Source organism: Centroberyx affinis, unplaced genomic scaffold, assembly GCF_046629955.1.
Source record: "Centroberyx affinis isolate AG114_WGS23_722 - 3 ecotype Tasmania unplaced genomic scaffold, CSIRO-AGI_Caff_v1 ptg000391l_1, whole genome shotgun sequence".
Taxonomy (NCBI): Eukaryota; Metazoa; Chordata; class Actinopteri; order Beryciformes; family Berycidae; genus Centroberyx; species Centroberyx affinis.
The window spans coordinates 135,001-150,078 of record NW_027279059.1 but is presented as its reverse complement, the minus strand read 5'-3'; the positions used below and the strand labels follow the sequence as shown (position 1 = coordinate 150,078).

The 15,078-nt window shown below is 42.4% G+C and overlaps 1 protein-coding gene across 1 annotated transcript in view; it reads left to right on the top strand.

The window, feature by feature from the left end:
- Positions 1-15,078, top strand: part of wdpcp (WD repeat containing planar cell polarity effector) — a 67,686-nt gene that overhangs the window by 1,658 nt on the left and 50,950 nt on the right. Inside the window, exons 2-4 of the mRNA XM_071516042.1 lie at positions 6,061-6,145; positions 10,085-10,129; positions 13,728-13,778. Of these exons, the coding sequence (XP_071372143.1) occupies positions 6,085-6,145; positions 10,085-10,129; positions 13,728-13,778 (157 nt within the window). The 5' untranslated portion in view covers positions 6,061-6,084. The remainder of the gene's footprint in view (positions 1-6,060; positions 6,146-10,084; positions 10,130-13,727; positions 13,779-15,078) is intronic.

The following is a 15,078-nucleotide window of genomic DNA, read 5'->3' as shown; positions in this document are numbered from 1 at the left end:
ATTTGATATGAGAGGGGACATTATTATTTTATTCATCAGATGATCATTATTAGTCCACATATGGTGGAGAGCAACAGGACTTGTGGGGGTTGACATGCGACAAGGGCTTGAGTCAGATTTGAACCAGCGTGTCGCAGGTTTGAGTCATGCGGCGTTAACTAAAGATCCACCTGGATCCTCCTGGATTCACCTGGACTCCCCCTGCAGCCGGAAACGGTCTGTCCTTATGTGGACTTGGAGTACCTGTAGAACAATTGTTCAGTGTTAATTCTGTGAGCTTTACACAAATATTTAGTTGAGTTCTGGCAGTTGAGAGAGAGAGAGAAAGATGTGACAGGACTGCAAACCAGATATCTTAGAAAGGCTTCCATTGTTTCTCTCTCTTCCTCTTTCTCTCCGAGAGCCAGTCTCAAATAAATATTTACATAAAGCTCTCCCTGTCTCTCTCTCTGGCACACACACACACATATACAAGCACATTCATACAAAGTCACTATATTTTGCTCTTCTTCTTCTGCACACACACACACACACACACACACACTCTCTCGCAGTCGGTAACCGCCCAGAGGGGACAGCCAAAGAAGAGCAGAGAGAGAAAGAGAAAGAGACACAGAGAGCAGACAAGGTCGTAGTTCCTGTGGACTGTCTTTGAAAGAGGAGTCGTATGTTTTCCCTCCCCTCCTTTGATGTTAAAGCAGCCTCTTTACCAGTGTAAAGACAGGATACAATAACCTAGACCCCCCCAAGCCCTCTGTACACCCACCACCTCCCACACCCCCTCTCCACCCCCACAAAGCACTGTGGGGGGACAGGTAACCCACAGCAACCCCCAGCCAGAGATTAGAATGAGTGTGGCAGCTGTCCAGGACCTGTGCGACACGCTGCGTGTGTGTGTTTGTGTCCGTGTTGTGTGCATACATACAGTGCATGTGCAAGTGTCTGTGTCTGTGCATAGGTGCATCTGTTTCTTAGTGTGTGTATGTCCATGTGTGAGTGTGTATGTTTGTGCATGTGAGTGTGAGCACATTTAACTGCCCCAGTCTTGCAGCTTTTGACAATTTTATGATCTGTGAGAAATGACTGTCCGTCATCTCAGTGTGCGTGTATGTTTATGCGTGCATGCATCTTTACGTATGTGTGTGTGTGTGAGTGCACATGTGGTTTGATATGAATGAAAAATGGGTAAGTCTATGTTATTTTAAACCAAGTCCATATAGTGGTTAAAGTAATAATCATGCTTGTGTGGGCGTTACCTCAGGTTTGAGAGATGACAGAGTATGCAACTGAGGACTGCCTGTGTATGTGTGTATTTGTATGTATCTTTGTAATGTGTGTGTGTGTGTGTGTGTGTGTGTGTCAGGGAGAGGTTGGAGTGCAAAGTTGCTAGATAAACATACTGCTGTGTTGGATGTGACAGCGTAGAAGAATGGCAGTCACTGTGAATGGACCCATCTTCAGTTACCATTTACCTAAGCACACACTAACAACACCTCAGCCTAGCCCCCCCCCCCCCCCTCTCTCTCTCTGTCTGTGTCTGTGTGTGTGTTTCTCTCTCTCTCTCCATCGCCTGCCTGGATACCTATGTGGTCACACTTCTCATGAACTCACATAGCATTGCCTTTGCCTCACACACACTCACCCATTTGCTCTCTCATTTTCTGTATCTCTGTCAGCCCCCTTGTTTCTTCTATTCTGCCATAAATTCCCTGAGACCCCGACAGCGCCGCAGAACAAGGTCTCAAGAACTTTTAGGCCGGCCGAGCTGGCAATAACTAAATGAAAGATGGCTGAAATGAGGTTTTCCCTCCAAAAGGGCTGACTTCCTATAAAAAAGCTGGTTAGGAGAGGATGAAAGAATCCTCTTATGTCAGTAAACTCGTTACGCCGTTGCTGCCGTGCTGGCCCCAGCGTTTCCATGGCACCCGGCGTTATCTGTGTGTATTTTTGTCGGGACTTGTAGTTTTGGGGGTTGAGTGGCAAAATTAGATTTTTTTTTTTCCCCCCACACCAGCAGGAGCAAAAGGGGAAAGATAAGAGAGAGTCCCCTCTCAGCGTTAACGAGAGAGAGAGGATAGAGAGGAGGAGAGGATCCTTTCCGAGCATTAGCTGGACAGATAGAGAAATGAATGTCCGACACAGCAATAGAGTCACACCTGTGCTAAACTGAACAGAGATTCTGAAATGGCCTGTGTCTAACATATACTCCTCTCACATATTCTCACATATTATGCTATGCTGATCTGGGTCTATCCCCTGTAGGAGGTAATTCACACTGAGCCTCGGGAATGTCTTATGGGCTGTCGCTCCATAATGTTTTCAAAAGCAGACCTGATCTGAGTCCTGGGGCCTATACTACGAAGCAAGTTCAACAAAGTCAGGGTATCTTTGAGTTAGCCGGCTTCACTAAACCTAACATTGACGATCCTGATAACCGGTCTCACGTTGGAGCTGGTTATCAACTGGCTCTGTCAACCCAGGATTTACCTATCCAGCTATGAGCGCGTTCACATGAAAGAGGCGGGGTTTGTAACAAATAGCCAATCACATGCAACATGGACAGATCTAGATCAGACAATTCGGATAAGATAAGATGAAACTATTGATCCCCGTGGGGAAATTAGATTGTTGCACAGCAAAAGTAATATGATTCAGCGGGGAAAAGGACATAGAATAGGCCTATAAGCGCAAAACTATAAAATAATAGTCTAAAAATAGGCGAAAATAATAAAATAGGCTAATCAAACAATAAAAGCCATAGAGAATAGACCTAATTATAGGATGATATAAGCCCTAATATTTCCTGCTGACATTTTCAATCGGAAAGAAATGGATAGCAACTAACATTGGGTTCTTCTCTCAAGAAGAACAAATTCTTATAATGAACTTCTCTCAAGAAGAACAAATTCTTATAATGAATAACTGTCAGCATTACAAAACATAAGCACGAAAAGTAAAAGTTGTTTCTGCTTCCAAGCTAGAGAGGATTACTGAAGGAACTGCCGCGTCATTAGGACACAGTGGGCATATTTTTCATTGATAAAATAGTTTGTGGCACACTGAGGCTGTAAAAAGATTTTCTATTCATAAAGTCGGCCTCATGTTCTTTGGGGCTATGAAATAGCCGACATTGAACCAAACACTGTCGGGAACCCAATTAAATAAAGTCAGCGAAATTAATATATGCAACAGTAACTTCCATTAATAATATGGTCAATTAAGTAGCCTACCTGCTATATCTCTGAATAAGTTATCATGGAAAACAACGTCATTCTACTGGTCTGTAAACACGTCGCCCTGCGAACAGCACTTCTTACTGTCTGTTAATTCGAAAATAGCCTAACAGTTTTCCGTTTTTTATTGTGATTTGAATATTTGTCCATATCGGGATCCAGCAGGAATGGTGACTCCCTGTTTCCAGAGAGCTGATTGGTCAGAAGGTGGGCCTTTCATACATTTTGGTCCGATACCCTGAACCTAACCTGCTCCGGAGCAGGTTAGCCGTGCAGCATAAGTTGCCATGGTGATCTACCCTGGTAAGAAGTGAACCACCTTCATGAGACTGAAAACCCAGGGTTAAACCTGAAGTTACCTCGCTAACCCCAAATCCTGCTTCGTAGTACAGGCCCCTGATCTTGAGGGTTTATTTTAGCAGGGTTGACTTAATGGAGTTGACGCTTTCACACTGACAATCAAGTAGTGGTAGTAGTGGCAGTAGTAGCACTATTAGTGGTAGTTGCAGCCTTAGTAGAAGTACACTGTGATTTTAATACATATATATATATGTATATGGATACAGTATATTAAAAACAACAAATGTTCTGTTAAAATGTATAGTTATTAATGTGTTGAAAAGTACACACAGATGTGTTAAAAATGATGTCCTTTTTAAGAGTGTAGTAGTAGTAGTAGTAGTAGTAGTAGTAGTGGCACTACTAGTTTTGTCAGTATTACTGGTAGAAGTAATAGGGCTTATAGTAGTGATAGTGGCAGTAGTATTTGTAGTAGTGGTAGTTGCAGTTTTTATAGCAGTTGTAGTAGTAGCAGTAGTAGTAGTACTAGTAGTACTGGTAGTAATAGCAGTGGTAGTAGTGATGCACCGATATATCAGCAGACTAATGGTATCATCCAATATCAGCTTTAAAAAGCAATATCAGTATCAGTCCAATATTATTTTTACTGCTGTTTACTGCTTTTTTCTAGGAGTGTGTCAGTTAATTGAAAATCTGTCCAGCTGAAAATCTTAACCTGTTCTACACCTGCATTTATACTAAGATTCTTACAAAAATGCTTATCACTATCGGTATCGGCCTCAAAAAAATATATATTTGTGCACCCCTAAGTGGTAGTAATAGTAATAGCAATATTCGTAATAGCAGTTGTAGTAGTAGTAGTGGTAGTAATCATAAAAGTAATAGTAGTGGTAATATTGTATTGATCCCACAGTGGGGAATTCCTTTATCACTGCAACCCCACAAGTGGTCCAATACACAGAACAACAAAGTGCAGTCAGGATACTGCTCACACACACAGACAGAGCAAAATACATCAGTAACATACTGTACAGTAAACAACCATCAGTGCTACTGGGAAACCCCACTGAGAGGACGGCTCAGGTACAAATCCCTTGTGTTCATTCCAAAGCCTCATCGCACTAGAAGCAAACAACGGCTTAAAGCTCCAGGAACTGAAGTTAACCTACAGTAGTAGAAGAAGAAAGGCTGTGGGAGAGAAGGGAGAATAGCCGGCGACTGTCTTAGACCTGTCCTGTCTTCATTAGCAGACAGTGATGTGTGTGGAATGCTGCCTGCTTTGTCTTGGCTGTCAGCTCCAAAGTGTGTGTCCGTCACTGTGCGCCTGTGATGTGTGAGTGTAGGTGCAGGCATCACTGCCCGTGACCTCGCCTTGATGTCAACCTGAGTTCATGGGTGTGTGTGTGTGTGAGTGTGTGTATGGGTGTGTCTGTCTTTGTTTTGTTTTTAAGAGTTGGTAACACTTTACAATAAGGGTCACTAAGTTAAGGGTTAGTTAATGCTTAATAAGGGTTAGTTAATGCTTAATAAGTAATTAACAGGTAACTAATGTATAATAATTAACAGTTAACTAATGTGTAATTTACTAATGGTGTTCATGTTAACTAAGGTATTAATTTATACATTATTTGATAGTTTATGAAGATGACTATTAAATAATGAATACCTTAGTTAACATGAACACCATTAGTAAATGATTACCAGACACATTAGTTAACTGTTAATTAAGGGTTAGTTAATGCTTATTAAGCATTAACTAACCCTTAACTTAGTGACCCTTATTGTAAAGTGTTACCTAAGAGTTTATACATGCAATGTTCATTTATTTCATATTCATACTACTACAATAAATACTACATACTACTGCTACTATTACCACTAGTACTGTAAATACTGCCACTGCTATTACTACTACTACTACCACTACTATTACTATTACTGCTACCACTACTATTACTACTACTACTACCACTGCTATTACTACTACTGCTACCACTACTATTACTACTACTACTACTGCTACTATTATCACAACTACTATTACTGCTTACATTACACATATTACACTATTACACCATTATTATTACTTGCATTACTTGCATAGCACCTTTCAGAACATAGTTAAAAAGCCCTCCACAGACAATAGAAATAAATAATAAATATAAGCCCTTAAAATAAAAAATAAAAATGCCAGTCTGTAAAAGTGTGTTTTAACAAGTGACTTGAAAGATGACTCATTCTGCTAGTCGAGGTGCACAGTCAGGTAACAACCAGAAGTCACATCACCTCTGGTCTTAATACGTGTGTGTGTGTGTGTGTGTGTGTGTGTGTGTGTGTGTGCACCTACATGCATGCTTTGTTTGACCCTTAGGCCTATTTATGTCAATCTACACACTCGTCTCGTCAAGATATGCATCTGTGCTTGTGTTTGGTCTCCTTTTTTCACTTGTGCTCTCTCTCTCTCTCTCTCTCTCTCTCTGTCTCTCTCTCTCTCTCTCTCTCTGTCTCTCTCTCTCTCTCTCTGCAGACTCGGGTTACGCTCCTTCGTCAGATGGCGTTCTGCCTGGCTGAGCTACACTTGTGGTCCACCAAGAGCTCACTCCAAGTCAAAGGTAGCACTTATCACCATGTTCAATCTCTCTCTCCCCTCTGTCTCTCTCTGTCTCTTTCTTTCTCTCACTGTGTCTGTTGCTCTCTCTCTCTCTCTCTTTCTGTCATCACTCACTTTGTTTTCACACCTTCTCTCTATCTTTACTATGTCTACTTTCCCAATCTGACCACTCTCATTCATCACCTATTCTCCCTCTGTCTTCACTTTCTCTTTACTCACTTCAAATTCTCATGTTGTCGGAAATATGCAATAAAGGCCGTATTGATGTCAGTGGATTGCATTATATATGGCGTTTTTGCTGCGTTTTACAACATTTAACACGGATTGTACAGTGTTTGATGCTTAATTGATTAGCATAATCTCTAATCGTGCGTTCAGACCACAAGAAACCGGTCAGTGGGCATCTGTTTATTTTCTAAGACCAGACACAGGCTGACCGATGTTAACTAAGGGTGCCACATTTCCACATTTGTTAACATCATCATCATCAGCCAATTACATTCTGGCTATGTCTAGTGTACCGCTGAAATGCTCGCTAGTGCTCTTTCCAGAAAACAAACCCTTGAGTTTATCATTGAAGGCACCGGTGTTTGAACAGAAATCAGACTCACACAAGAAAATTCAATCAAAACATGGTTAATAATCACAGTGTCCCGCCTCTTCTTGTCCTCAAGGTAAATCCAAGGACCACCAAACAAACCCACAACTGACCTTGATTTCTTTTTATTCACGTCAATTCAGTTCAGTTCAGTTCAGTTCAGTCCAGTCCAAGACAGTCAAGAAGTTTTACTGACACAATGAGTTTGCTCTTGCATTGCCAAAGTGCAAGTACTAAACATATTACCAATATGTCTCAGCCTGAAACACACAACAAGCACTCAAACCCACTTGGCGTATTGTTCCACTGGCTGCGTTGTTCTATATTATATAACAGCTTGTTTCGGTCAAGCAATCTGAATAGTGGAAGATGCATTTCAGCTGTGTTGATAGCTGTGCTTATTGCTACATCGACGAATGCTGACTGACTGCCAATCCCTGCCTTGTCGGGCCTGGTGGGCGGGGTCTAAGTTTGACTTGTCTGACACTTTTTGTGCGTTTTGCCCTCCGCGCCACCTATCAGTCCATCTCCTCTGTCAGACGAAAACGCTCTGTTTCTCCATTTTCTTGTTTTCCCCTCCCTTCCATTCTGTCTCGTCTTTCACAGTCTGCTGAGCTTTAGACGAAGATAGTGTCTCTCGGAGGCTGACGTGTGTGTGTGTGTGTGTGTGTGTGTGTGTGTCTGTGTGTATAAGGTATGACAGGGTGTATATCCTACGTGGCGGTGACATATCCTTATTTGTTTGTTTTTTCCCGCTGTGTGTGTTCTGCTATCTTGGAAAACTGTGGATGGATACATCTGAGCGAGGAGGCTTGGTTGGTGAGGTGTGACGCATCCTATCACCACCTTCCTTTCGTCATATACATCCGCTTTAAAAACAGAGTATAGATTCATAAAGGCAACTCACACAAGACAAAATGAATGTAGTATACTGACTATGATAGTACGAAAGGAATAGTTTTTAGGGTCTTAATGAAAGGATAGCATGCTGTGTATGTGTGTGTGTACAACCTGTGTTTATGTAGGGGAGGTTTGCTGAGTATACATACTCTTTTTAAATAAGTAAGAGTGTTCTTTATTAATTTCACCCACAGATTTTCAGTAGAGGTTCAGATTTGAACTGGTGACATACTCATCTTACTTCTCTAACCTTTAGGCTACAGCTAACCAACTGGAATGCTACGAAAACCATGTGGGTTTTTTTCCACTTTTATGAAAAAATAGCACCATGTGTGTGTCCTTGTTTTTCTTTGTTTGGACCAAATGTCCAAAGATGAGTCCTCCAAAGTGAGGACATTTTGTTGGATGTTTTGATTGGACTAGGGTTAGGACTTCAGTTTAGAGTTAGATTAGGATTAGGTTTAGTTTACTGTGGGTTAAGTTTAGGCATGTAGTGGTGAGGGTTAAAGAGTGCATAAACACACTGTTTTGAGACAGTCTTTGCTTACACAATTTTGAAAGATGCAAAAAAGTGTGGTGGGGAGCAAGAGTAAATGTGGGGTGTGTTTCTGTGATACCAGATTACCCATCTCTACTTGGGGGTGACAACAATTTTCTGGTCACAAAGCATTTGATGCTGCCAAAGGTGAAATACCTGCCTTGACGTCACTGATTGAGGTGCGGCCAGAAGTGCAACATGGCGTTCACTATTTAGAAACCATTCTTACAGCTTAAAAAACATGATGTAGTGCTGAAAAAGATTAGGGTTGAGAGTTAAAGTCCCACTGAAACGGAAGTTAGAGCGTCTTTAGCTTCTGTACTGTGACGTATTTCCCAGTGAAATGGAATATTTGAGCGGTGTACAGTTACAAGAGGGATTTAAATCAAATCCTTCACATTTGATTGGACCGCTAAACAGTGGGCGGGGCTACAGAGAGAAACGGAGCTACAGAGGACTGTTGGCTCCACACACACCAGGTTGAAGAATGATTGATGGGTGGATGTCATGATATTATTGGTTGAAATTGGTTGGTTCATGCTTACGTAAGCACACTGCATATTTTGTTTTACAGGAAGAAAACATGATTGGATTTTGATATAAGAATACAAAGAAATTGATTTTTTTTTTTTTTTTGGCATATATTGTTAAATAGGTGCACAATGTGACCGGGGATGTGATCTAAAAGGGTTAAAAATGCATTTTTCATTTCATCTCGACTTTAAGGAACGATTGTAATCAGTGGAAGGTCCTCACAATTATAGTAATGCAGACATTTGTGTGTCTGTGCGTGTTTATGTGTGTATGTTTGTGTGCATACGTGTCCATATGTGTGCACATGTATATGCTTGTGTGTGTGGCTGTGTAATAATAATAATAATGTCTGCATGCATGTTAGTTGCTTCTTTATTAGGAATTTCATTAATGACCGCTAGTCCTCTTAGGATCCACAAATGTGTTTGTGTGTGTGTGTGAGTGCATGTATCCGGGTGTACACGTGTATATGTGTGTTTGTGTGTGTGTGTGTGTGTGTGTGTGTGTGTGTGTGTGTGTGTGTGTCCGCCATCAGCTCTCCTGTTGTATTAGTGTGACCTGGCCTCAGGAGCAGCAGCGGTAGCAGCAGTAGTGGAGCGATAAAGAAACGATGTGTTGTGAGAATCAGAGCCTGGCTGCATTTGGTTTAGGCCTGCAGGAATAACACGGCAAAAAAAGCTCAGCTCAGCAGTTTGTGTATGTATGTGTGTCTGTGTGTTTGTGTGTATGTGTGTGTGTACCGATATATACATATATATATATATATATATATATATGCATTTGTGTTTGTATGTGCAGCATGTACACGTGCGGGCATGTTATGTGTACGTTAGAGGTGAGTGTTTGTTCGCTGTCATTGTTTTAGTGCGTCTATGCGTCTGCTTGTGTGTGTATATGTGTGTGAATGCTGCAAGAATACTGGATGTGTGTGTGTGCATGTGTCTGCCTGTGTGTGCGTCCATGTGTATGGTGATTGTGTGTGTGTGTAATATATGTTGCAAATGTGCGTATGTGTGTATAAAGCGGGGCCTTGTCCCTCGGGTGAGGTGGGTTAAGGCACACTCCTGTCTTTATTAATACCCCTCTGCCCCCTCCATTTTGGTCCAGAGACCCCCCCCACCTCCACCCTCCCCTCTCTCTCTCTCTCACACACACACACACACACACACACCCCACCCCTCCCTCCCTCCCTCCCTCCCTCCCAGGGTCTTATCTTAACCGTGGTGCAGGCAGACGGGACAGGCCACCGGCTGATAGCGATTGTTTATCCCACGGTGCAAAATTGCTGATCTGTCTTCTGCTTTTTCCTGACAGCTAGATGTTCATCTCTCTCTCTCTCTCTCTCTCTCACTCTCTCTCTCGCCCCACAGATACGGATATTGGCACCTATCAGTACTACGATAAAGGAGAGTCAGGTAAATAGTGTTTATATTGGATGTCTGTTTGTGTTTAAGATAAGTTGCTGTTTGCCTTGTTTTTGAATGTATGTGATTTCTTTATATATGAAGAAGGGCCTTTTGCTGCCTCCTGTGCTCACACAAACGTTAAACACACACCCACAAACACACACACACACACACACACACACACACACACACACACACACACACACACACACAGAGGTTATTAGTGCTAAGCTATATATTTCTATCTTCTACACCCGCTAACGCACACATACACTTGGGCACACAGAGGTTATTAGTACATAGGATTTACACCCTAAAACCTTATATATATACTCCCACATACCACACACACACACACACACACAGGTTATTAGTCGTCCATGTTTCTATCTCTTACACTCCCTGTGTTCCTGTTGACCTGGGGTCCTGCCACACAGCGATAGGAAAACTAAACTGTTGACTTTCTCCCAGATCACATAGCAAGAGGCCCCATGTAGTCCTGCCTCATGTTGCCCCGGGCCAGAAGGCTTCCCTTACATTGTGTTCAAATCAGGAAGCGCTCAAGTCGCTCCCCCCATGGTCCTAGTAGTTTAGGAACGGGATGTTTCTGGTGTTGGACTACCGGATCGGCCTCCTTCCCTTTATTTATTTGTTTGTTTGTTTGCTCATTCGACCCTCAGTGCAATATTTCAGACACTGCTGATCTGATTTTGATGATGAATGATGAATCTCATCCCTGCAAACTTACAGGTCAAAACTAGGTGACATATTTGTTACTGATTGACTGCATCACTTCTTAGGAATGACATGTTCAATGATGCCTTCTTCTTTAAGGATTTCAGCTTTCAGTTTCAAGTTTAGAGTAGTTTTGTAATATGAATGTTTGTTTCTGTCTTTCTTTCATTCATTTGCTTTGTGGTGAGGTGTACTTATAAGCCCCTTGTTTTTGTATTCCACCTATATTTGTAATTTACATCTCTTCTTTCAATGGAGTTCACTATGTAATATTAATGCATCGACCTTAGCTTAAGCATTATACAAATCTCCCTCTCTCTCTTCCTGTGCATGTTTCTCTCCATCACTTCTTCTATGTATTTTTCTGTCTCTCTTTCTCTCCATCTCCATGTTTCGTGCCTGTTTCTGTCTCTCTTTCATTCCTTTTCTTCTCTCTCTGTCTCTTTTTTCTCTCACCGTGTATGTTTTGTTCTCTCTCTCGCTCTGTGTACAGTATGTTTCTCTCTCTCTCTCTCTCTCTCTCCCTCTGTCTCTCATCATGGGGTTCTCTCCCTCCTCTCTCATCTGAGAAGCTGCCTTCTCTTTCATTCCAATCTTCAGTGGAGAGACGATGCTCTCGCTCCAAATCCTTTCATTTGGAGGATTACTAAAGTGTGGCTTGATATCAGAGTGGAGGTGGGGGGAGGAGGAGGAGGAGGAGGAGGAGGAGGAGGGGAGAGACGGAGCAGGAGAGCAGGAGAGCAGAATCGCCGTCTAAATGTGTTACAACATTTTCACACAGGGGTGTAACGATATGCTCAGTTCACAATTCGATTGGATATAGATTACAGTAGATTACATTAGATTATTAGATTACTTTATTTGTTACATGTTTTGCCTGGGCACTGTAGCATTGAACCTTAACAAATACAGAACAAGTGTGCGGATCCTCAGCTAGACTGTGAGAAAATTCAAAACTCAAGGATTTGTCCAGTGGAGTTTTGGCTCTTTATACTCGAAGGTCCTCACAGGATAGCATTTAAATGGAAGGCAGTGTTTCGTACTCTGTGTGTGTGTCAGTGCAGTGACTTTGACCCTTACGCTCCTTACTATTGGTTTCTTGTAATGTCGGCGATCTCAGAATTGAAGCGTATTTCACTGTAGCACTGGAAGTCACTGTGGATAACGGCATCAGCTGAATAAGCATAATGTAAAGCTACAGTGCATTTCTCTGAAGATTTTTCATGAATTTGTTTTGCGTCACAAGTTGTTAACCGTTTAACACACGGAGAAGAAAACAAAAATGAAACAGTTTAATACATAATAGGGCAGATAGTTACAGTACAATTTGCAGTCATATGTGTGTGTGCTTGTGTGTGTGTGTGTATGTGTGTACATGTGCGTTTGACTGCACCTACAACGCATTAACACATCTCTGTCCATCTCCACACTGCTCTGAAAGGTTAAATGTCAGTTCCAGATCTCCCCACCAGAGGGAGTCCCAGGCTCATTGGAGCGGCTCTGGGGGTCCCGCAGCCAAACACCCCCCAGCCCTCCCCACCCTGCCCCAGAGCAGGTGCCCATGTCTGGGCCTGTCTGGCCCCTCACTCCCTTATCTGATTAATACTACTAATCCTGGAGGGGGTCCTGCCTGCCGGAGAGGCCCGCTACCAGACAGGCCGCTTTCCTGCTCGGGGCGGCTGGGCCGGGAGGCGAGGGTTTGGGGTACACTCTGTCAAGATGTGGCCTCTTGGAGTTATGGGGCTGTTTGAGCTCCAGGTTCAGTCTGTGATACTTCTTTATACACACACACATGCAAATACACTAACTAGAATCATTTCTCCCATGCACCATATTTGCAAACAGACATGCAATAATAATCTGCAACATTTTCATATAGATAAATGTCCATTTTGCTATTCTCTATCACCAACTGATATAATACATCAGTGATTCAACCTATATCCAGTTCATGAAAGCTTCTACATCTGCTGTTCTATACACCCGGAGTCTGGTATCTCTTTCCTGGGTAAAATCCTCTGGAGCACAGGAAGTGATGCGTTTTATGTCTTCGTCAGCAGCAACAGCGGTTTGTTTGGAATAAACAGAAGAAGAAGAAGAACTGGGTAGTTAGCATGAGCAGCGATAGCCACCATGGCTGAACAGACAGAGAAAAGAGCGCCACCTACAGAAACTCAAACTGCATCAACAGAAGATCCAAGGAAAAAGACGCCACAGTATTGGACACACTGTTTGATTGACAGGTGATCTCTGGAAAGTGCAGTGCAGAAACACCACAGCAATGACAGTTTAGCACCAAAGATGTTGCCAAAAGAAAACAAACAAAACAAATGAGGAACTCAAGGATTTACCACCACATGCCATCTGTGTGTCTGGTTTATAACAACACACATTTGTGTTACAACATGAGTGACATGAATGAGAGAGTTACAGATGCCTGGAGCAGCCGGTGTTGGTGACTGACAGCTCATTAACTAATATGGACCTTACCTTAAAACTAGGATTTTAGTTTTATGTTTACATTTATATTTTAGGCATTTAGCTGAAGCTAACCCTTTAACCAGAGTAACTTACAATAAAATGCAACAGAAAAATAAGACTGAATTCCTAGATCAGCAACATTATAAGCAGCCAATAGTAAGGAGGTGAAGGGTCAGAGCCAGACAATATTCCTGTGACCTTAGGATGTTCATGTAAGTGCTAGAAATAAAAATAAAAATAAGACCTGTGGAGAGAGGTAGAGGGGGATTTGGTTTGGACAGACCAACCCTATTAATTTACAAATTCCGATTTCCTGCTTTTTTTCCTGTTTTTTTTTCATTTTTATATATATTCCAGATCACAACTCTGATTTGTCTTCTTTTTTTTCCAGCCAATCCATTGGAGCATCACTACTACAATGAGAAACTGCATTTCTCTGAAGGTAAGTGTGTGTGTGTGTGTGTGTGTGTGTGTGTGTGTGTGTGTTTGGGCGGGCCCTAATGGAGTGGAGGCCATCTACCAGAAATCGCTGCCCTAGTCAGTCAACCGGCCTTCTCTCTCTCTCTCTCTCTCTCTCTCTCTCTCTCTCTCTCTCTCTCCCTCTCTCTCCTTCACTCTCTCCCTCTCCCTCTCCCTCTCCCTCTCTCCTTTTCACCCAGTAGTGGAATACAAACACCCTTATCAGGAGACAAACACTCGTCCCCCTGCCCTCCCTCCCTCCCTCCCTCCCCCTCTCTCCCCCTCTCTCCCCTGACTCACCACCACCACCACCACCCTTCCCGTCCTCATTTGCATGCATCTGTTTACCTCCTCGTCCCGCTCGTTCTTAATGGAGAACCCCGTTTCTTAATGGTTCGTTTCAGTACAGATGAAGGACGGAGGCTGGTAAATAAACAGACAGGATAGCGATGGCACCATCTCGAAAACGGCAGACCTTCCTTCCCTTCTTCTCTCCCCGCTGAAGTTCATGTATATATGCGTGGGCAGGAGCAGATGCACAAATTCAATTAGCTGTTTTTTTTTTTTTCTTTCTTTCTTTCTTTCTTTTTTCCCCTCTCTCTGTTTAACCACTAGAGATGGAGGGGGGAGAGAGCAGGGGAAAAGGGAGGGCTGGGAAATTAAAATGAAGGGGCCTTGGTGTGGTGCGTGTTGAGATATGTGCTGCTAACTGTGAGGTTGCATTTGGGAGATAAGTTGAGAGCGCCAAAAGTGCTCACGATGAAATATTTCCTTCTCCTTGGGGACTGGTTCGCATCTTTTGAAGGGCCATTTTGCTTTCACTAGGACATTTTCACTCTTTTAGTGCACCTGCATCAGTCACCACTGTAGTCACCACAAAATTATAAATATAAAAATGTCACTACATCGTTTTAGTTCTTGTGTGTTACAAGTATGAGTGTTAGACTGGGTTTTTAACATTTGCGTAAGTGAGTGACATAGCTATGGGTGCTGAGAGCGGCCAATACTGGTAGTGACTGATGAACTGAAATGGAGATATGCATCCTGAAATATTGCTTTAATAGTTTGTTTATAATATGAGTGAGGGAATCTGTACAGGCAAGATTCTTGTCAGTGTTTTTTGCTTCTAGTACATTATTGAATAAAGTTGTGTATTGATACCAAAGACATGTAGAGTCATACTTTTGACACTGTTTAGAAGTGAAAGCCCACGCATTCTGTCCAAAGCAACAATTTCGCAAAAGGCAGGTTAGAGAAGAACGCTTGTGATTGTAAGGTTGACA